Raw genomic sequence first — 21,604 nt, forward strand, 5'->3', positions numbered from 1 at the left:
ACAAGAATAGGGGGTTGAAACCGTAGGGGTCCGATAGCTGTGGGGGGTTGCAGTGGCGGTGGTGGAGGTGAGGACTGAAGGGGCCGTCCATAAATTGACGTCACGCGATTTTGGACGATTTTTTACCCCCCCCCCTCCCAGTCGTCACACAGAGTCAGACCCCTCCCCCCCTCAAATATGACGTCACAAAGCTCTGCCCCCCCCCCCCCCAAAAAATAAAACATGCTTCAAATCGCTTTAAACTATTGTCATTGTAGTGCGTATTTAATGTGGCGCTGCACTCTGACGTTGTATGAGAAAACATTTATTAAAAAGTCTATGTAATTAAGTAGAACGTGTTGTCTATATTTATTTAAAGTTGCGCATTTTGATGTGACGTCACATTTCTCAACCCCCCCCAATCGTCACACATCGTCACAAATGTCTGACCCCCCCCCCCCAGGTGCGTGACGTCATTTATGGACGGCCCCGAAGAGGAACGCATGGGTGTGTGTGGGGTGGGGGTTGGGGGGGGGTCGAGGCAACGCAATTCGGGTGGCGGCAGCGGTTTGAGTTGTAAAACGCCGACGTTGACTTTGCGAAACGACGTAAAATGGGGAGGGGGTGCGAGAGACGGGGGTATGACTGAAATTTAATTATTACTTTCCCACGAGACAGTCGCAGGAGGGTTTCCTGATTGCTGCTGCTGCTACATTGCAGTTTTATTGAATGTTTTCAGTCAATTACGGGTGTGTGTTCACGTGTGATTCACGTGTGTGTACGTTCACGTGTGTGTGCGTGTGGGGAGCGGTGGTGCAGCAGTTATCCCGCTGCGCTACGAACCCGGTGACCCGAGTTCGATTATTCTTGCTCACGGCCAACACCAGCGGCGATTATCTGAACCGGCCCTGGGCCTCCCCTAGGTCGACTCAGTCTCAAATGAGGACCTGGTGCGATGTGTAAAAACGTCGCCACTAGGGAGACAAAGGAGGCCGGGCGTGGTGCTGGCCACCCACCCCCTCGTGTGCCGTGCCGGCCTTCATAGGTGCTCGCTAACAGAATTTGCCCCAACAGTTTAAGGCTATACGGGGGATCTTTGTCTTAGTGTGTGTGTGTGGAGCTGAGTGGACTTGTCGATGTCCGGTACCAGCAGTATCCAGATCGGCCTCCTCCGGCAGGCAAGGCTGCATTGGCTGGGTCATGGAACCCGCATGCCCAGCCACCGCATGGCTAAACAGCTTTTGTTCGGTCGGATAGAGGGGGCTAGACGGGCGCGGCACGGGCTAGAGAAGAGATGGAGTGATGTGGTACAGGAGGATGTGGAGCCGAGTGGACTTGCCGACCGGTACCAGCGGTGTCAAGATTGGCCTCTGTGGAGGAGGCTCGTGAAGGACGCTACTGGCCAGTTGGAGGCAGTCGCCCTCCAACAACAACGAAGGGCGGAGGAGCGACGCTCACAACAACGAGCGCAGTGCCGAGTAGCTAAAATGCAACAAGTTGGCACAGTCGGGGGCAGAGGTGGTGCATCGGCCACTCATCTCGGTCAGTCAACCCACGACACCACCTGGGCCTGCCCCGTGACCTCCTCCTGCCAAGCGGGCGTTCGACACTTCACGTGGCCTCGGAGTGCACCTAGCCTGGCACAGGCGCCGCGGCGACGTCACCGCCACTGAGTGGCGAATTTCGGCTGTTGCGTTCACGGATTGCGTGGGTGTGTTCACGGGTCGTGAGAGTGTTCAGGGCGATTGTTAACGATCACGATGGTGACGGTGGACTCGGTAATGGTTGCAGCATTGGCAAGGAGACTCGCAGTGCGGCCGGCAGTAACATCGTGGCCGCTCTCAGAGATTGGCCGCAAGGATTTGGGCCCGACCGTCGGCCTCCCCCGGCGCTGGGCCCCCCTCTTGCCAACACTCCCAGGACTCTCTGCGAGGCTGGGCAAATACGTGCCCGAAGGACTCCTGAAGTGGGCAACGGAGTACTTTTATTTCAGAATACAGGAACTCACTACTAAAGGCGTTGATGCAACAGAACCTAGCAACACGCACCGTTACAACCAACACCACCACCGCACCACCACCACCGCTGCCACCACCACCACGAAGCTACATTACTCCGCAAGCGTTTAAAAAGGCACAAGGGATTTTTTACTCGTTAAATGGAAAATCAACGCCGCACCCGACATAACACCTAACTATAGCGGTCAGGACACGAGTTGATACTCCGGTCAGGGGGTTGGGTTTCTGATGAACTTCAACTCTGGGGGCTGTTAAACTTATTTTAGTCTGTGGGTCTCTGTGTGTCTGTGGGTCTCTGTGTGAGTCCGTGGGTCTCTGTGCGAGTCCGTGGGTCTCTGTGCGAGTCCGTGGGTCTCTGTGCGAGTCCGTGGGTCTCTGTGCGAGTCCGTGGGTCTCTGTGCGAGTCCGTGGGTCTCTGTGCGAGTCTGTGGGTCTCTGTGAGAGTCTGTGGGTCTCTGTGAGAGTCTACGGGTCTCCCTGTGAGTCTGTGGGTCGCTGTGCGAGTCTATGGGTCTTTTTGTGAGTCTGAGTCTCTGTGTGCATCTATGGGTCTCTGTGGGAGTCTGTGGGTCTCTATGCGTGTCATTGGTGATGAGCATCCGGTTGAATCCCCGCTTAACCGAGACACGTATTTGATCGCATCTGAGTGGTTGCCGGCTCAGTGTCCCCGACACAGCCATTATGAGCCCACATTAAATAACTTCATATAAAACCTGTACTATTGCAAGAGTGCTAATGATAACTTGTTTATTGTATAGAGAGGCCGGGTGTCACCGTGGTCCGAATCGCCGACTCACAAACCGCAGAGGCACAAGTTAAACTCCTGGTCAGGAGTAACGAACTTCGGCAGAGGCAGCTCTAAGCCAGGAGTGGTACTCCCACGTTACCTTGACGGGGGGGGCAGTATATCCATCCGACGAACCGTTGTTCAATTCCCACAAATGAGTGCTTTTCAGTTCGTTTCTGATCGAAGACATCGATTTGTGACGTTGATTGGCAAGGCCGGCCTCTTACCAATAGCTCAACTAGCGCCCTTGCGACCACGAGTCCCGGAGTCACAGCGACCCCCGATCATCGGAATACAGGAGGAGGGAGGGGTCGGTTTCACTTGGAAACAGGGGAACTCCACAATGAGACGGAGAGGGAAGGGGGAGAGGGGAGATCGAGAGGGGAGACGGGGAAGGGGAGAGAGGGGATGGGGGGGAAGGGGAGAGAGGAGATGGAGAGGGAAGAGGAGAGATGGAGAGGGGAGATGGAGGTGGGGAAGGGGAGAGAGGGGAGATGGAGAGGGGAGATGGAGAGGGGAGATGAGAGGGGAGAGGAGAGAGAGAGGGGGAAGGGGAGATGAGAGGGGAGAGGAGAGACAGAGAGGGGGAAGGGGAGATGAGAGGGGAGAGGGGAGACAAGAGAGGGGGAAGGGGAGAAGGGAGATGGAGAGGGGAGATGAGAGGAGAGACAGAGAGGGGGGAAGTTGAGAGGGGAGAGCCGCGAGCGAGGGAGCTGTCAATCTGCACGGCGCCCCTCCGTCCGTACCGTCCGCACCGTCTATGTCGCCGGGATCTGCGGCAGCCCAAACTCGTCGACCAGAACCCCGTCCTGCGGGGGCGACACAGCACAGCCAGGGCCGTAGGCGGGTGCCGGTGTGAGTGTGTGGTCAAACAGGTGTGTGTGTGTGTGCAGCAGGTGAGTGTATGGTGCAGCAGGTGTGTGTGTAGTGCAGCAGATGTGTGTGTGTGTGTTGCAGCAGGTGCGTGCGTGTGTGTGCAGCGGGTGAGTGTGTGTTGTGCAGCAGGTGTGTTTGCAGGTATGTGTGTGTTTGCGTGCAGCAGGTGTGTACATCAGGTGTGTGTGGTGCAGCAGGTGCGTGTGTGTGTTGTAAGGAGAAGCAGTGGGGCAGTTGTGAGTACACTTCGCAACGAACCTGGGGACCCGACTTCGATGCCCGCTCACATCCAACCACAGTGGCCAATATCTGACAAGGTCCTGGCCCTCCCCTAGGTAGACTCAGCCTTAAATGAGTAGCCACTGCTGTGTGTAAACATCACCACTGGGGAAACAACGGTGGCCGGGTGTGGTGGTGGTGGTGGTGGTGTTAGCCAGACCACTTCCTCGTGCGCCGTGCCAACCTTCATAAGTGCTACTCGCTAACAGCAGTTTCCCAACACACTTGTGGAGGCTAAACTACTATTTACTATTTTTATTTTACCAGGTAAGGCCCACTTAGCTGTATTGCTCTTCATCATTAGACCTCCTTTGCCAGTACCAAAATGTAATAATAGGGTTAATCCCCTTTTTCTGGCAACAAAACTGAAACCTTTTTACAAGGATTCCTGTCTGCATTAACCACAATACCTGCCGTCAAAATGTAAACAAGAAAAAACATACTATGATAATATATGCATTGTCCTTGAAACTGATTGGTCCACACCAATCCCAATCCCCTGATTGGTCCACACCAATCCCAATCCCTTGGTGTGGACCAATCAGTTTCAAGGACAATGCATATATTATCATAGTATTTTTTTGTTTGCATTTTGACTGCAGGTATTGTGGTTAATGCAGACATGAATCCTTGTAAAAAGGTTTCAGTTTTCTTGCCAGAAAAAAGGGGAAAAACCCTATTATTATATATTGCTCTTTTTCAGAAGCCACCTGGCCACAAATGATAGCTCAACGAAGTGGCTTAACATGTGGACATTTTTTAGCAGCCAAATACTTTTAAACGCGCCACGTTGATTATAAATGTGGAGGTGAAAAACCGGAGGACCCGGAGGACAATCCAAGCGACCACGGGGAGAACATGCGAACTCCAAAAATACAGGCATCAGGGTTGGGATCAAACCCACGACCTCCTTTATAGCAGGCGAGATAGTTAACATCACCTAGCCACCGTGATGATGAGAGAGAGAGAGAGACACACAAACTCCAAATCTACAGCAGCAGGCATCAGGGTCGGGATCGAACCCACGACCTGCTGCATACCAGGCGAGGTGGTCAACATCTTGCCACAGGCTACACGGGGGATCTTCTGTGTGCTTGCATGTGAGGCAGCCCGCCCCCCCCCACCCCCCCCCTGCCCCCCTGGCCCACCTTGGTGACGCTCTTGTCGCCCGGCAGGCCGGACGGGATGGCAGGAGCCGACGACGCCTCGTCCAGGTAGGAGGTGTCTTCATCGGCGAGCATCTCATCCCCCAGCGCCGCCAACTCTGATCGCGGCCGCCGCCCACCGCCGCCCCACCACAACAACAAAACACAGGGGTCAGAGGTCGTCCCGAGGCCCTGACCGCGTCACCCGGACGGCGCTGTTGGCGCCGCGGTCACGGCACGAGGAATCCCTTTGGGAATCTCGCAGTGAGCAGCGGGGGTGCCTCCTCCGCCGTCTTGGGATATCGTAGAGCTACTTATAAAACCAGAAGATTGGAGAAACTCCGCATTAAGCGGGTTCAATTGATTTCTTCACTGGCGTTCCTCAAAAGGTGCAGAGATTCAAAGGTAATACCAAACGCAGTTAAAATAACACATCACATAAAGCCTGTTAGAGCTAACCAAATACTACACAAAGCTAGCGAATTATTTCTGAGTCCCTAAAGCGCTTGCACATCAGCAATAGTGTTTCCATACATGATTGGAATATAATCGAAACTATAACACAACAATCGGCTGATAATATATTTAATCTAACTAAAACTAAGCAGTCTCTATGTGAAGCTATCAGTCTCTATGCAAGTCTCTGGATCTCAACGTGAGTAGAAGAGTCTCTATATCAGTCTATGAGTCTCTATGGGAATATCACCTTCGATGCGAGTCTATGGGTCTCTATGCAAGTCTACGGGTCTCTATGTGAGTCTATGGGTCTCTACACGAGTCTATGGGTCTCTATGTGAGTCTATGGGTCTCTAAGCGAGTCTATGGGTCTTCTATGCAAGTCTATGGGTCTCTATGTGAGTCTGTGGGTCTCTATGTGAGTCTATGGGTCTCTATGTGAGTCTATGGGTCTCTATGTGAGTCTATGGGTCTCTAAGCGAGTCTATGGGTCTCTATGCGAGTCTATGGGTCTCTAAGCAAGTCTATGGGTCTCTACGCGAGTCTATGGGTCTCTACACGAGTCTATGGGTCTCTATGTGAGTCTATGGGTCTCTAAGCGAGTCTATGGGTCTTCTATGCAAGTCTATGGGTCTCTATGTGAGTCTGTGGGTCTCTATGTGAGTCTATGGGTCTCTATGTGAGTCTATGGGTCTCTATGTGAGTCTATGGGTCTGTATGTGAGTCTATGGGTCTCTATGCGAGTCTATGGGTCTCTAAGCGAGTCTATGGGTCTCTATGTGAGTCTATGGGTCTCTACACGAGTCTATGGGTCTCTACGTGAGTCTATGGGTCTCTAAGCGAGTCTATGGGTCTTCTATGCGAGTCTATGGGTCTCTATGTGAGTCTGTGGGTCTCTATGTGAGTCTATGGGTCTCTATGTGAGTCTATGGGTCTCTATGTGAGTCTATGGGTCTCTATGTGAGTCTATGGGTCTCTATGTGAGTCTATGGGTCTCTATGTGAGTCTATGGGTCTCTAAGCGAGTCTATGGGTCTCTATGTAAGTCTATGGGTCTCTATGTGAGTCTGTGGGTCTCTATGTGAGTCGATGGGTCTCTACACTGGTCTATGGGTCTCTATGTGAGTTTATGGGTCTCTATGCGAGTTCATGGGTCTCTATGCGAGTCTAAGGGTCTCTATGCGAGTCTATGGGTCTCTATGCGAGTCTATGGGTCTCTATGTGAGTCTATGGGTCTCGATGCGAGTCTATGGGTCTCTGTATGAGTCTATGGGTCTCTGTATGAGTCTATGGGTCTCTGTGTGAGTCTATGGGTCTCTATGTAAGTCTATGGTTCTCTGTGTGAGTCTATGGGTCTCTGTGTGAGTCTATGGGTCTCTATGCGAGTCTATGGGTCTCTATGCGAGTCTATGGGTCTCTATGCGAGTCTATGTGTCTCTATGGGAGTCTATGGGTCTCTATGTGAGTCTATGGGTCTCTATGTGAGTCTATGGGTCTCTATGTGAGTCTATGGGTCTCTATGTGAGTCTATGGGTCTCTACGCGAGTCTATGGGTCTCTATGCGAGTCTATGGGTCTCTACGCGAGTCTATGGGTCTCTATGTGAGTCTATGGGTCTCTATGCGAGTCTACGGGTCTCTATGTGAGTCTATGGGTCTCTACGTGAGTCTAAGGGTCTCTACGCGAGTCTATGGGTCTCTATGTGAGTCTATGGGTCTCTCTGTGAGTCTATGGGTCTCTACGCGAGTCTATGGGTCTCTATGTGAGTCTATGGGTCTCTATGTGAGTCTATGGGTCTCTATGTGAGTCTATGGGTCTCTATGTGAGTCTATGGGTCTCTATGTGAGTCTATGGGTCTCTATGTGAGTCTATGGGTCTCTATGTGAGTCTATGGGTCTCTATGTGAGTCTATGGGTCTCTATGCGAGTCTATGGGTCTCTACGCGAGTCTATGGGTCTCTATGCGAGTCTATGGGTCTCGATGTGAGTCTATGGGTCTCTATGTGAGTCTATGGGTCTCTATGTGCGTCTATGGGTCTCTGTGTGAGTCTATGGGTCTCTGTGTGAGTCTATGGGTCTCTGTATGAGTTTCTGGGTCTCTACGTGAGTCTATGGGTCTCTACGCGAGTCTATGGGTCTCTATGCGAGTCTATGGGTCTCTGTGTGAGTCTATGGGTCTCTATGTGAGTTTCTGGGTCTCTGTGTGAGTTTCTGGGTCTCTGTGTGAGTCTATGGGTCTCTGTGCGAGTCCATGGGTCTCTATGTGAGTCTATGGGTCTCTATGTGAGTCTATGGGTCTCTGTGTGCGTCTATGGGTCTCGATGTGAGTCTATGGGTCTCTATGTGAGTCTATGGGTCTCTGTGTGCGTCTATGGGTCTCTGTGTGAGTCTATGGGTCTATGTGTGAGTCTACGGGTCTCTGTGTGAGTCTATGGGTCTCTGTGTGAGTCTACGGGTCTCTGTGTGAGTCTATGGGTCTCTGTGTGAGTCTATGGGTCTATGTGTGAGTCTACGGGTCTCTGTGTGAGTCTATGGCTCTATATGTGAGTCTACGGGTCTCTGTGTGAGTCTACGGGTCTCTATGCGAGTCTATGCGTCTCTACACGAGTCTATGGGTCTCTACGCGAGTCTATCAGTCTCCACGCGAGTCACTGATGACCGGCCTAAGCCCACTGACTCGCCACACTGCAGAACCACGGTGTGACTACGGGCGGCCGAGAGTCGGATTTGAACCCGGGACCCTCAGGTCCCTGGGCTCGGTGTTTGGGACCTTCCGCGGGTGCCAGCGCACTCAGGCGGGAGCCCTTGATGGGCGTCACGGGCTCAGGTGTCGAGGTGAACGCTCCGACCGGCCTAGGGTCACCGTGCCTCCAAACCTGACCCCTCACCTGCCTCGAGGTCATCGTCGTCCACCTCGGGGGTGCCGTAGCTCCGGCTCAGCGAGTCCTGGATCTCGCTGGCGTCCTCCATCATGTCCTCCATCTGGTCTTGCAGGTCCTGAGTGTGAGCGGGGACACAGTGGTGAGGTGGGGACGCGGCAACACGGGGATGTGGAGGCGAGGAAAAGAGGATACCGGGGAGGGGGGGAGGTGATGACGCAAGAATATGGGGATGGGGAACACGGGGACAGGGAGACACGGGGACAGGGAGACACCGAGACACCGGGTCAGGGAGACACGGGGACAGGGAAACACCGAGACACCGGGACAGGGAGACACGGGGACAGGGAGACACTGAGACACCGGGTCAGGGAGACACGGGGACAGGGAAACACCGAGACACTGGGACAGGGAGGAACAGGGAAGTGGAGACACCGGGACAGGGAGGCACGGGGACATGGAGACACCGAGACACCGGGACAGGGAGGCACAGGGAAGTGGAGACACCGGGACAGGGAGACACGGGGACAGGGAAACACCGAGACAACGGGACAGGGAGGCACAGGGAAGTGGAGACACTGAGACCCTGGGACGTGGAAACACGGGGACAGGGAGACACAGAGACACCGGGGGACAGGGAGACACGGTAACGTGGAGACACGGGGACAGGGAGACACGGGGACAGGGAGAAGCGGTGATGCGAGTTCATGGAGAGTCGGCAAACACAGGGACACAAAGACACGGACACGTGGGGACACAGCCGACCCGGAGAAACAGCGACACGGAGACAAGGGAGACATGGAGACTAGGGGGACACGGAGTCGCAGGCGACACGACTGAAGAGACCAGCAGTGGACAAAAGCTCCAGATACCAGACCCCTTCCAAAAGATCCCCTATAATCTTGACGATCCCTCCATGATTCCTTATGATCCCAGTGTCTGCCTGATAATCCTCATCTCATCTCCGTGACTCTCCGTGATCCCCCCCAGTGCAGTCCCACGTGGTCCCTCCTTGATCCTCCGTGATGCCCCCCAGTGCAGTCCCACATGGTCCCTCCTTGATCCTCCGTGATCCCTCCGTGCAGTTCCACGTGGTCCTCCCGTGATCCTCCGTGATCCCCCCCAGTGCAATCCCACGTGGTCCCTCCTTGATCCTCCGTGATCCCCCCATGATCCCCCGTGGTGCCCCAATGATTCCCTAGAGATTCTACCCCCCCCCCCACCTCCCCCCACGATCCCTCCCACCCCCCCGGTGATCTCCACGTGATCCCCGCGCGGGCCTCACCTCGATCTGGTCGATGTTCACCTTCTTGTAGGCTTTCTTCATCTCCTTGGCTCCCACCTTCATGGCGTCCACCTGGGGGCAAAAGGCGGCGGAGGGGGAGGGCATCAAAGGCCAATCCCGCCGCGTCCACCACTCATCCCGCAGTTCGTTAAAAGGCAAAGGTGCGGCCCTGCAATTGCCCGCTCGCGCGCCACCGCTGCCGGAAGGACCTCCTCCGCCCGGGGGGGGGGGGCTCCCGAGCGGTGTTTGGTCTACTCTTCCACGCCGATTAAGACGTGTTGGAAGAGACAGGCCTGCCCACACTTTACCCCGCCACACGCGGCGTACCCTGCCGGCCGACTGCGGTACAGCCGTGCACACCGGGGGAGGATACAGAGAAACGCCGTCACAGAGTGGCGAGCCGGGATTTTAGCGCGTCTCTTAAGACTCGGCCCATTGCGAACCTGGTGGAAGAGAGAGGGGGGCACCCAGGCTCTCAAACTCAACCCTGGCTCTTGGAATTGCGAGGCCAGGGAGCCTGACCTTGGCGTTATGAACGCCCAGAGGGTTAGAGAGGAAGTCGGCCCTGGTGCCTCAGCCTCTGACACGGCCATGACGAACCTCCTGGGCCCGCACCGGGCGTCTATGCGCGAGGTTTACCGTGGTCTTGGTGTCTTTCAGGGTCTGGATGGTGTAGTTGGCCTGTTCCATGTTGAACGCCTGTTGGCTGAGCTGGTCTCTCTGACCTTCGTACCTACAAAACACAAAAACAAAGAGCAACCCGTCCAAACATTACATGTTCGTTTGCATGGCGCATGTTTACCGAGGAATGCCCGAGTCACAAGACTCTTGTTCTTCCAGGAGGGTGGTGCCTGAATGTTGAAGTAGGGGGGGAATGATGAGGATGATGATGATGTTCCTCCTGTTGCTGTGTGTGATCACAATCAAAGAGCGTCATAGCTCATCGGATTTATTCCATTACAAATAAACATTCAGATTCGGAGTAACTCGCAGGTCGTTTTTCAGGATCGGGATGTTTTGGCCGATATCGTTAACGTAGCACGATAATTATTTTGTTTGTTTAGGTTATGCGAGGACAGTGGAAAAGCCGGAGGAAACCCATGCAGAACAGCGGGAGAAAGAACGCACAGTAAAACCTTGGATTGCGAGCATAATTCGCTCCGGAAACGTGTTTGTAATCCAAAGCACTCGTATATCAAAGCACTCGTATATCAGTTGCGATCACGTGACGCTCGGCAGACAAAGCGTCTATACGTACTGCTCGTATTGCAAGACCCTCGCTCGTTTATCAAATTAATATTTATTTAAAAAATTTTGCTCGGCTTACAAAACACTCGCAGGCCAAGTTACTCGCAATGCAAGGTTTTCCTGTACACACTTCACACTCGCTCTCTCTCACTCGCACTCACCCACTCCCACTCACACTCTGCAGAACAAAAGGGGAACGCACAAACCCTACGCGTCCGGGAATCGAACCCAGGAGCTTGTTGCTGTGGAGCGCGAGTGTCACCAACTGTGCCGCCAGTACCCTGCTTCCCCTAAGCGTACACGTGTGTGTGCGCGCGTGCGTGAGTGTGCAAAGCGTGTGTGCACGTGGGGGGAGCGGTGGCGCAGTGGTTAGCGCACTGCACTACACGGCCCTGGCGACCCGAGTCCGATTCCCGCTCACGGTCAACACCGGTGACGATTAGCTGAACTGGTCGTGGGCCTCCCCTAGGTCAAGTCGGCCTCAGATGAGTACGCGGTTGTGTAAACGTCGCCACTCGAGAGACAAAGGCGGCCGGGTGTGGTGCTGGCCACCCACCCCCTCGTGTGCCGTACCGGCCTCAAATAGGTGCTGCTCGCTAACAGCACTCGCCCCAACAGTCCTTTTATGGAAGTCTTTTTAAGGTTATACGGGGCGGGGGCATCTTTGTCGTTGGACGTATGCCACGCGCGTTACTTACATGCGCTTCTGCTTGAGAACCCGCAGGGCCTTTTGCTTCACCATGTTCTGCAACACAGACGGAACACGGCACGCATGTTACAGTCAGGGAATAATAACGACAACAATAATAATCACTCGCAACGCTGCGCCGCCATCGCACAGGGCTCGCACCTCGCTCTCGAAGACAGAGGGAGGGAGGGAGGGAGGCGCGAAGAGGAACGACAGACGAGGAGCAGGAAGGCAGCAGCAGCCACACGCTGAGCCGGCACCAACTTCCCTCCTCCAAGCTGTTGGGGTCCTCTATATATGGAGATGCTATCATCGGATAATCGATGAGTGATTACGTGTGGGAGGAAGCCGGAGTACCCGGAGAAAACTCAGACGTGCGAAGGGGCAACACTCTATCCCATGCAGAAAGGACGGATGATATTAGTCCGCACTCCTGGCAAGGCAAGGTATGCGGCACCTCCTCAACGCCCACAGGAAGGGAGTTTCACAAAATCTGTGCGGGATCCACCAACCCTTGTGCAGCATAACTACCACCGCCACGGACAGCCACGTGCAGCGCAACCAACACCGCCACAGACAGCCACGTGCAGCGCAACCACCACCACCACCACAGACAGTCACGTGCAGTGTAACCACCACCACCACAGATAGCCACGTGCAGCGCAACCACCACCACCACCGCCAGAGACAGCCATGTGCAGCGTAACCACCATCACCACTGGCAGCCACGTGCAGTGTAACCACCACCACCACCACAGGCAGCCACGTGCAGCGTAACCACTACCACCACCACAGACAGCCACGTGCAGCGTAACCACTACCACCACCACAGACAGCCACGTGCAGCGTAACCACCTCCACCACCACATACAGCCACGTGCAGTGTAACCACCACCACCATCACAGGCAGCCACGTGCAGCGTAACCACCACCACCACCACCACATATAGTCACGTGCACTGTAACCACCACCACCACCACAGACAGTCACGTGCAGCGCAACCACCACCGCCCGCTCGTGGGCTACACAGAGGTCGTCAGTGTCTGTCACCTTGGAAGGGCCGTCGCGCATCTTCGCCATCTGGTCCTTGTACTTCTTGAGTTCGGCTTCCAGGCGTGCGATCTTCTTGTCGATGGACTCGCCCCGTCCCTCGACCTGCGGGGTGGAGCGGTCCCACACCTCTTTAGCGACGCCACGGTCACACACTTCCGGAGGGTTCTGCTATATCGTTTGGATGTTTGGCCAACACCAATGACGATGTGCATGTGTGTGTTTCTTCAGCTATAGGAGGAGGCAACCGGAGAATCCGGAGGAAACCTGTGGAGGAGAACAGGGGGAGAACACACAAACTCCACGCAGAAACAAACCTGTCAAACCAATATCACCGCCTACCTTGTTACAGACCAATTCAGACCTTATTGGTCACCCCGTGCCCTCAACGTTCATCCTACAAAGTCCCATCATAAGGGAGAAACACAAAGACAATTTTTTGTTGCCCGTATTGAAACGGATGTACGCCGTATGGTAAACCGTATGGGTTGACGTGGAATGCCGAGAGGCACCCTCCCTCATCGGGAATCGAACCCAGTCCCGTCGTGCTCGCGATGCGCGAGCGTCACACCGCTGCGCCGCCACCCTGCAGCCCTACGTGTCCTCGGAGAGTCCTCGAGTCGGGTCCACGGCACCATCATCAACTGTGTCGCCGTCCTTTCTGCTTAGGGTAGACAAACTCGGAGGCCCGCTGACCCCGAGAGCTGACGTTGGATCCGTTTGCCGTGTGACCCTCGTCTATGCTGCCCCATGCCGGCGGTAAACGGCGGCGGCCATCGCCGCGTCGCTTGTGATCGCTGCTGCGCCCGTCGGTGGCAGAAGCGGGGTTTTGTCCGTCAGGGTCAAACGGGCAGCACGGTCGTCCCGAGGTTCATCACGCGGCCTGCTCCATGTGCGCGTTTCCCAGGTTGGTGCTTTTTTTTCTCTTTCCAAAAGTATTTTTTGTTAACCAAAACGATTCACCTATGCGCAGGGGATATGAAAATCTTCGTGGTTTTTGGGGGGGGAAAACCCGTTATTCGTTAATTTCTCACATCATCATATTACCATCACGTAATCGTCATCACCACCACATCCACATCATCTGACCACCATCATAACATGCTGGACATCTGTGAAAAAGAGTTTTATAGCTCATCGGATTCCTCCAGTATATAATAAAGTTTCTGATTGTGACACCCCCATCAACGTCACATCAACACCCCGTGCCTATCACCGTCACATCATCACCGCACCACCCACATTGTGTAATGGGTCACGAGACGGTGACGTCACCCCGAAGAGCCGCGCCTCGCGAAGAAACAATAACACTAACACTCAGACACTAACACCCTGACACTAACACCCTGGCCCTGACACTAACACTATGACACTAACACTCTGACACTAACACCCTGACACTAACACTCTGACACTAACACCCTGGCCCTGACACTAACACTCTGACACTAACACCCTGACACTAACACCCTGACACTAACACCCTGACACTAACACCCTGGCCCTGATACCTACATTCAGACACTAACACCCTGACACTAACACTAACACTCTGACACTAACACCCTGGCCCTGACACTAACACCCTGACACTAACACCCAGACACTAACACTCTGACACTAACACTCTGACACTAACACTCTGACACTAGCACACAGACACTAACACACAGACACTAACACAACGACACTAACACACAGACACTAACACACTGACACTAACACTCTGACACTAACACCCTGACACTAACACTCTGACACTAACACCCTGACACTAACACCAGAGTGAAAGCAGTAAGCACGCAAGCGAGCCCCGATTCCCAACCCCAACACGGAGGCCACACAACCACGAACGCCTTCAGCAACGACCACAACAACAACTGTGAGCATGCCGCTGCTAGCCATCAGCCAAACACAACAAGAAGCCCCAATAGCGGCCCCGTGGTACCTAGAGCAAGTCCTGCCCCTTGACCCGTAACACACAGCACCTGAGTTCTGAACGAACACCCCGAATCCAACTTAGGATTTGGACGTAACGAGTTGTGGAGTGGGGGGGTGCTAGCCTGGGACCGTATTGAGGTTCACGATGGCAATGATCATCACGCTCTTCATTTTGCCACTGGAGTGCCAAGTGAGTCCTAAGGGTGAGTCTCGTTCACCGTGAATACCGTGGGTTACTCTGTCGGTGAGCCACTGCGAGTCGCATCAGGGAGTTAACGTGAGTCTCATTAGCGGGTTACTGTGAGTGGGTTACTGTGAGTCCCATCAATGAGTTACTGTGAGTGAGTTACTGTGACTGAGTTACAGTGAGTCCCATCAGTGAGTTACTATGAGTGAGTCCCATCAGTGAGTGAGTCCCATCAGTGAGTGAGTCCCATCAGTGAGTTACTATGAGTAAGTTACTATGATTGAGTTACTGTGAGTCCCATCAGTGAGTTACTGTGAGTGAGTCCCATCAGTGAGTTACTCGGAGTTACTGTGAGTCCCATCAGTGAGTCCCATCAGTGAGTTACTGTGAGTGAGTCCCATCAGTGAGTGAGTCCCATCAGTGAGTTACTGTGAGTGAGTCCCATCAGTGAGTGAGTGTGAGTCCCATCAGTGAGCGAGTCCCATCAGTGAGTTACTGTGAGTGAGTCCCATCAGTGAGTCCCATCAGTGAGTGTGAGTCCCATCAGTGAGTGAGTACCATCAGCGAGTGAGTACCATCAGCGAGTGAGTTACTGTGAGTGTGAGTCCCATCAGTGAGTTACTGTGAGTTACTGAGTCTCATCAGTGAGCCCCATCAGAGTGAGTTACTATGAGTGAGTTACTGTGGGTGAGTCACATCAGTGAGTGAGTCCCATCAGAGTGAGTTACTGTGAGTGAGTTACTGTGAGTGAGTCCCATCAGTGAGTTAGTACCATCAGTGAGTGAGTAAATGTAGTGAGTGTGAGTCCCATCAGTGAGTTACTGTGAGTGAGTTACTGTAAGTTAGTGTGAGTCCCATCAGTGAGTGAGTCCCATCAGTGAGTGAGTCCCATCAGCGAGTGAGTACCATCAGTGAGTGAGTTACTGTGAGTGAGTGTGAGTCCCATCAGTGAGTTACTGTGAGTTACTGTGAGTGAGTCTCATCAGTGAGTCCCATCAGAGTGAGTTACTATGAGTGAGTTACTGTGGGTGAGTCTCATCAGTGAGTCCCATCAGAGTGAGTTACTGTGAGTGAGTTACTGTGAGTGAGTCCCATCAGAGTGAGTTACTATGAGTGAGTCCCATCAGTGAGTGAGTCCCATCAGAGTAAGTTACTATGAGTGAGTTACTGTGAGTGAGTCCCATCAGTGAGTGAGTCCCATCAGAGTGAGTTACTGTGAGTGAGTCCCATCAGTGAGTGAGTCCCATCAGTGAGTGAGTTACTGTGAGTGAGTGTGAGTCCCATCAGTGAGTTACTGTGAGTGAGTTACTGTGAGTGAGTCTCATCAGTGAGTCCCATCAGAGTGAGTTACTATGAGTGAGTTACTGTGAGTCCCATCAGTGAGTGAGTCCCATCAGTGAGTTACTATGAGTCCCATCAGTGAGTGAGTCCCATCAGTGAGTGAGTCCCATCAGTGAGTGAGTCCCATCAGAGTGAGTTACTGAGTGAGTCCCATCAGTGAGTGAGTCCCATCAGAGTGAGTTACTGTGAGTGAGTTACTGTGAGTGAGTCCCATCAGTGAGTGAGTCCCATCAGTGAGTTACTATGAGTGAGTTACTGTGAGTGAGTGAGTCCCATCAGTGAGTGAGTTACTGTGATTTACTGTGAGTCCCATCAGTGAGTGAGTCCCATCAGTTAGTGAGTTACTGTGAGTGAGTTACTGTGAGTCCCATCAGTGAGTGAGTTACTGTGAGTTACTGTGAGTGAGTCCCATCAGTGAGTGAGTCCCATCAGTGAGGAGTTACTGTGAGTGAGTTACTGTGAGTGAGTCCCATCAGTGAGCGAGTTACTGTGAGTTACTGTGAGTGAGTCCCATCAGTGAGTGAGTTACTGTGAGCGAGTCCCATCAGTGAGTGAGTCCCATCAGTGAGTGAGTCCCATCAGTGAGTGAGTTACTGTGAGTGAGTTACTGTGAGTGAGTCCCATCAGTGAGTGAGTTACTGTGAGTTACTGTGAGTGAGTCCCATCAGTGAGTGAGTCCCATCAGTGAGTGAGTTACTGTGAGTTACTATGAGTGAGTTACTGCGAGTTACTATGAGTGAGTTACTATGAGTGAGTTACTATGAGTTACTGTGAGTGAGTTACTGTGAGTTACTGTGAGTCCCATCAGTGAGTGAGTCCCATCAGTGAGTGAGTCCCATCAGTGAGTGAGTTACTATGAGTGAGTTACTGTGAGTGAGTTACTATGAGTGAGTTACTGTGAGTGAGTTACTATGAGTGAGTTACTGTGAGTTACTATGAGTGAGTTACTGTGAGTGAGTTACTGTGAGTTACTATGAGTGAGTTACTGTGAGTGAGTTACTGTGAGTGAGTTACTATGAGTGAGTTACTGTGAGTGAGTTACTATGAGTGAGTTACTGTGAGTGAGTTACTATGAGTGAGTTACTGTGAGTTACTCACACTCTGGATGCAGTCGGTGAGGTTGGGCGGAGGCCCTTTGGGCTTAGCGCGACCGAACAGTCGATTCATGTCGGACAGAGTTCCTTTCGCCTGCTGTAGTCGCCTCTACTCCACAATCCCTGCTGCTGCTGTTGCTACGAGTCGGTACTCCTCCTGCGAGTCCCTACTCCTCCTGCTAGCCCGTACTCCTCCTGCTAACCCGTACTCCTCCTGAGAGCCTGTACTCCTCCTGCTAGTCCGTACTCCTCCTGCTAGCCCGTACTCCTCCTGCTAGCACGTACTCCTCCTGCTAACCCGTACTCCTCCTGAGAGCCCGTACTCCTCCTGCGAGTCCGTACTCCTCCTGCTAGCACGTACTCCTCCTGCTAACCCGTACTCCTCCTGATAGTCCGTATTGCTACTACGAGGCTACCAACTCACTTCCGGCTTCACTCAACGCTCGCGTGACGTCATCACGCTTTCGATGACATCATCGCGTCGGCCACGCCGTCCACGCCGAACGGGTTTTTCTCCCCGCATAAGACCGCGACGACGTCACCGCGCTCCGATTGCGCGACGACGTCGACGTGCACGTTGCGTCATCCGCCTCGGTCGCGCGTGACTGAGGGCGGGGGAGGGGCTGCACTAAAGTTTTGACGTCACGATTTGAAGCGAAACCCTCGTGTGACGTCACGTCTCAGGTAATTTCTTCGAATGACGTCACGCCGTCGGAGCGACCCTTCGCCGATGAGACCCAGCGACGTGGAACAAGCCACTGGGAGACCCTTAGGGGCCGTCTATAAATGACGTCACGCACCTGGTGGGGGGGGGGGTCAGACATTTGTGACAATGTGTGACGAGGGGGGGGGAAGTTTGAGAAATGTGACGTCACATCAAAATGCGCAACTTTAAATAAATATAGACAACACGTTCTACTTCATTAAATAGACTTTTTAATAAATGTGTTCTCCTACAACATCAGAGTGCGGCGCCACATTAAATACGCGCTGCAATGACAATAGTTTAAAGCGATTTGAAGCATGGTTTATTTGGGGGGGGGGCAGAGCTTTGTGACGTCATATTTGAGGGGGTGTCTGACTTTTTGTGACGCCATGTGACGAGGTGGGGGGAGGTCAAAAATCGCGTGACGTCATTTATGGACGGCCCATAAACGTGTCAACCCATGCGGTTTCACAGCGTATTCTTGTGCAGGGAAATTTCGTTTTCAGGTCCACACGGCGTACAGCCGTTTCGATACGGGCAACAAACATTGTTTATGTCTCTTTAGGGGCCGTCCATAAAGATCGCCGCCCCCTAAAATATGACATCACAAAACTCTGCCCCCCCCCCAAAAAAAACATGCTTCAAATCGCTTTAAACTATTGTCATTGTAGTGCGTATTTAATGTGGCGCTGCGCTCTGACGTCCTAGGAGAAAACATTTATTAAAAAGTCTATTTAATTAAGTAGAACGTGTTGTCTGTATTTATTTAAAGTTGCGCATTTTGATGTGACGTCACATTTCTCAACCCCCCCCCCCTCTCGTCACACATCGTCACAAATGTCTGACCCCCCCCCCCCAGGTGTGTGACGTCATTTATGGACGGCCCCTTCACACGTAGGCTTTCTCCACCATAATCCATAATACAGGTTTTTTTGGGTTATATCGCGTCAATATTATTGGGTTTTTGGGGGGGATTTTTGTCTATTTGTTTGTGTTTCTCCCTTGTGAAGGGACTTTGTGGAGGATGAACGTTGCGATTTATAAGGGCACGCGGGGTGACCAATACGATATGAATTGGTCTGTGACAAGGCAGGGCACTGATAAGGTGTTGACAGGTATGGAGAGCCACAGAGATACACAGAGACACACAGAGGTCTACAGAGACACACAGAGACCCCACAGAGACACATACCTGTCAACCCATATGCGTTTTACCCCGTATTATTTTACAGGGAAATTGAGTTTTCAGGTCCATACAGCAGCGTACAGCCGTTTCAACGCGGGAAACAAAAACAATTGTCTATGTGCTTGTGTTTCTCCCTTGTGATGGGACTTTGTAGGATGAACGTTGCGATTTATAAGGGGCACGCGGAGTTACCGATACAGTATGAATTCGTCTGTAATAAGGTATGGCACTGATAAAGGATTGACATGTATGCTACTGCCTCCACGAATTCTGTTTGTACGACCTCGATATACAAAAATGAGGGAATAAAAAGTGATGATATTTTTAAACCGTGTGGATATGTTTTTTTTCCTCCGGGTCCTTCGGTTTTGCCCTCCACATTTCACAACACGTGTTTAACGAGAGAGCACACCGACATACGAAAGGGCTGCGTAGGCATTGCCCCATCGGTCACAGCCAATCAGGGCTACGGGTTCGATCTGGGCCAAAGTTCATGGGCGGAGCTCAGGGGTGTACGTGCGGGAACCATCGAGAAGGTTCTGAAAGGGGGCGTGGTTAGAGGCGGGGCTTTGCTCCGCCAAGGAGAGGCTGGAGCAGGAAGCCTGGGGTCCCGGACTGCATCTCCGCCATCTCATCCGCCACCAACCACGTGGCAGCCGCGGGAAAAGCTCTCCCGACCAGCGGTGCGCGGGGGAAGTGAGAGCGAGGGAAGCCGCGCGGGAACGGAGGAGCAGAGAGCCACGTGCATGTGGCGAGAGAGAGAGAAAGAGAGGGTGCCGAGCAGCCGTAGCTAATGAAGAAAGGACGCGAGTCTCAACGTGTCGTGGAAGTCGTTTATTGCACGTGTGTAGTGATGCTAGCATCACTACTGCGTACACACGCACACGTGTGACGTCACTATGCCGGGGGAGTGTCACGATCACGCGGGTCTACACATGACGTCATCCCGGCTGGAGGCGGGAATGACGTCGGGGTCGGTTCTGGACTCGGGAGGCCACGAGGGTGGTGTGAGGTCGTGGCACTCTCTGTGACCCCGGCTGGACACGTGACTGGACCCCAGTGGGGGCCGGGGGCCTAGGGGGCACCTCGGGGGGCACGTGGACAGCAGGGAGGGGGGCTTCGAGAGGGTTCTCGAAGGGGGCGTGGCCGGCACGGGGCCCGAGCACGCCGAGGCCCATATAAGCAGCCTCCTCACGAGGTTCGAGGCTGCTGCCCATATCAAGAATGAAGATGCATCGTGAAGACGCCAAGAAGAGATTCGTGTGTAGGTCCCACCCGGAGGACGCTAGGATAGCGGCAGACGTGTGAGTAAGTCCCGCGAAGACAGGAGGCTGTACCTCCCTAGAGTATCTGAGAAGTGTGTGTTAGCTAGAGTAAGTCTGTGGTCACCACCCTATGCGTAATGTAAGAGTTAACTGTTGTGTTCATTAAGAAATAAGTGTTGCCTCCCAAGAAGTTGTGTGTGCACCTAATTCGAATCCACTACACATGCATTGAGATTATTTAGATGATGTTGGTGCTATAAGTGTCCAATGATTGGGGCCACTTTGTTGAAGCTATTATTTGTGATAGCCAGATAGCTTCTGAAAAATTAGTGGATACCTCGGTGGGCTTTGCCTGCTAGGATGGAGATGGTTTCGTGTTTTATTTGTTTGTGTTTGGGTGATTTATATTCTTGGTTCTTTCGGTAAAGTCACGTAGAAGGGAAACAATAAAATAATAAAAATATAAAACAATAAAATTCTCACGACGTTTCGACTGCAACGCAAGCAATCATCATCAGGTGTGAAAACCACAAAAAGAAAATTTGAAAAAAGTGGCGGTTATTTTAAGGTGGCTTTCAGACCGCATCCATTATTTTTCGTCTCCCCCCTCCTCTTTTCCGAACATAGATGGACTCGTCCATCTGAACAAACTGTCAAATCTCTCTCCGTGGTGCTAACGTTAAAAATAAACGCCACTTTTTTCAAATTTTCTTGTGGTTTTCACAACTGATGATGATTGCTTGTGTTGCAGTCGAAACGTCGTGAGAATTTTATTGTTTTATATTTGTATTATTTTATTGTTTCCCTTCTACGTGACTTGACCGAAAGAACCAAGAATATGAATCCCTGCAGTCACGAAAGCTTTAAATCAAAATTTGGGTGATTTGTTGACCTTGTATCACTTTTGTGTTTTTGTACTGGTGTAACGTTCTTACCCCGTGCCCCTACTGAACACCTGTGACAAGAGCTTTATAGCTCATCAGATTCCTCCTGCAGTATGAATGAACTCGTAACGAAGTTGCACGTTCTGTTTAGGTGGCAACCCGTATCAGTTGGCTGTGTCGGGTGGTGGCGGGTTTGATGACACATTTATATATTTACGCGATCTAACCACAAAAAAACCTGTATTGTGGATGATATTGCCTACGCATTGAACCAGTATGAATGAAGATTCTGAGGGGGTGATGCCATTCATC

At 52.6% G+C, this 21,604-nt stretch overlaps 1 protein-coding gene across 1 annotated transcript; it reads right to left on the reverse strand.

Annotated features, from left to right (window-relative positions):
* Nucleotides 1-1,946: 1,946 nt before the first annotated feature.
* Nucleotides 1,947-17,743, reverse strand: LOC116954740 (charged multivesicular body protein 5). The gene is made up of 9 exons (XM_076063782.1): nt 17,485-17,743; nt 17,256-17,383; nt 12,689-12,793; nt 11,648-11,694; nt 10,341-10,434; nt 9,702-9,773; nt 8,426-8,534; nt 5,088-5,203; nt 1,947-3,593 (listed from the first exon to the last, which is right to left on the reverse strand). Exons 2-9 carry the CDS (start codon nt 17,322-17,324, stop codon nt 3,543-3,545), a joined length of 663 nt encoding a protein of 220 aa, XP_075919897.1. The 5' UTR covers nt 17,325-17,383; nt 17,485-17,743; the 3' UTR covers nt 1,947-3,542.
* Nucleotides 17,744-21,604: the final 3,861 nt, after the last annotated feature.

Source organism: Petromyzon marinus, unplaced genomic scaffold, assembly GCF_048934315.1.
Source record: "Petromyzon marinus isolate PM22_M1 ecotype Great Lakes invasive population unplaced genomic scaffold, UKy_Petmar_22M1.pri1.0 PM_Scaffold_189, whole genome shotgun sequence".
Taxonomy (NCBI): domain Eukaryota; kingdom Metazoa; phylum Chordata; class Hyperoartia; order Petromyzontiformes; family Petromyzontidae; genus Petromyzon; species Petromyzon marinus.

Bases quoted from the DNA above. Each gene is read 5' to 3' on its own strand.
- LOC116954740 (XM_076063782.1), bottom strand. From the start codon at position 17,324: ATGAATCGACTGTTCGGTCGCGCTAAGCCCAAAGGGCCTCCGCCCAAC. The intron at 9,774-10,340 runs GTAAACCTCGCG...TTTTGCCCCCAG, and splicing joins TGAAAGACACCAAGACCACG to GTGGACGCCATGAAGGTGGG. The intron at 5,204-8,425 runs GTGAGGGGTCAG...GGCCGCGATCAG, and splicing joins CGACGATGACCTCGAGGCAG to AGTTGGCGGCGCTGGGGGAT.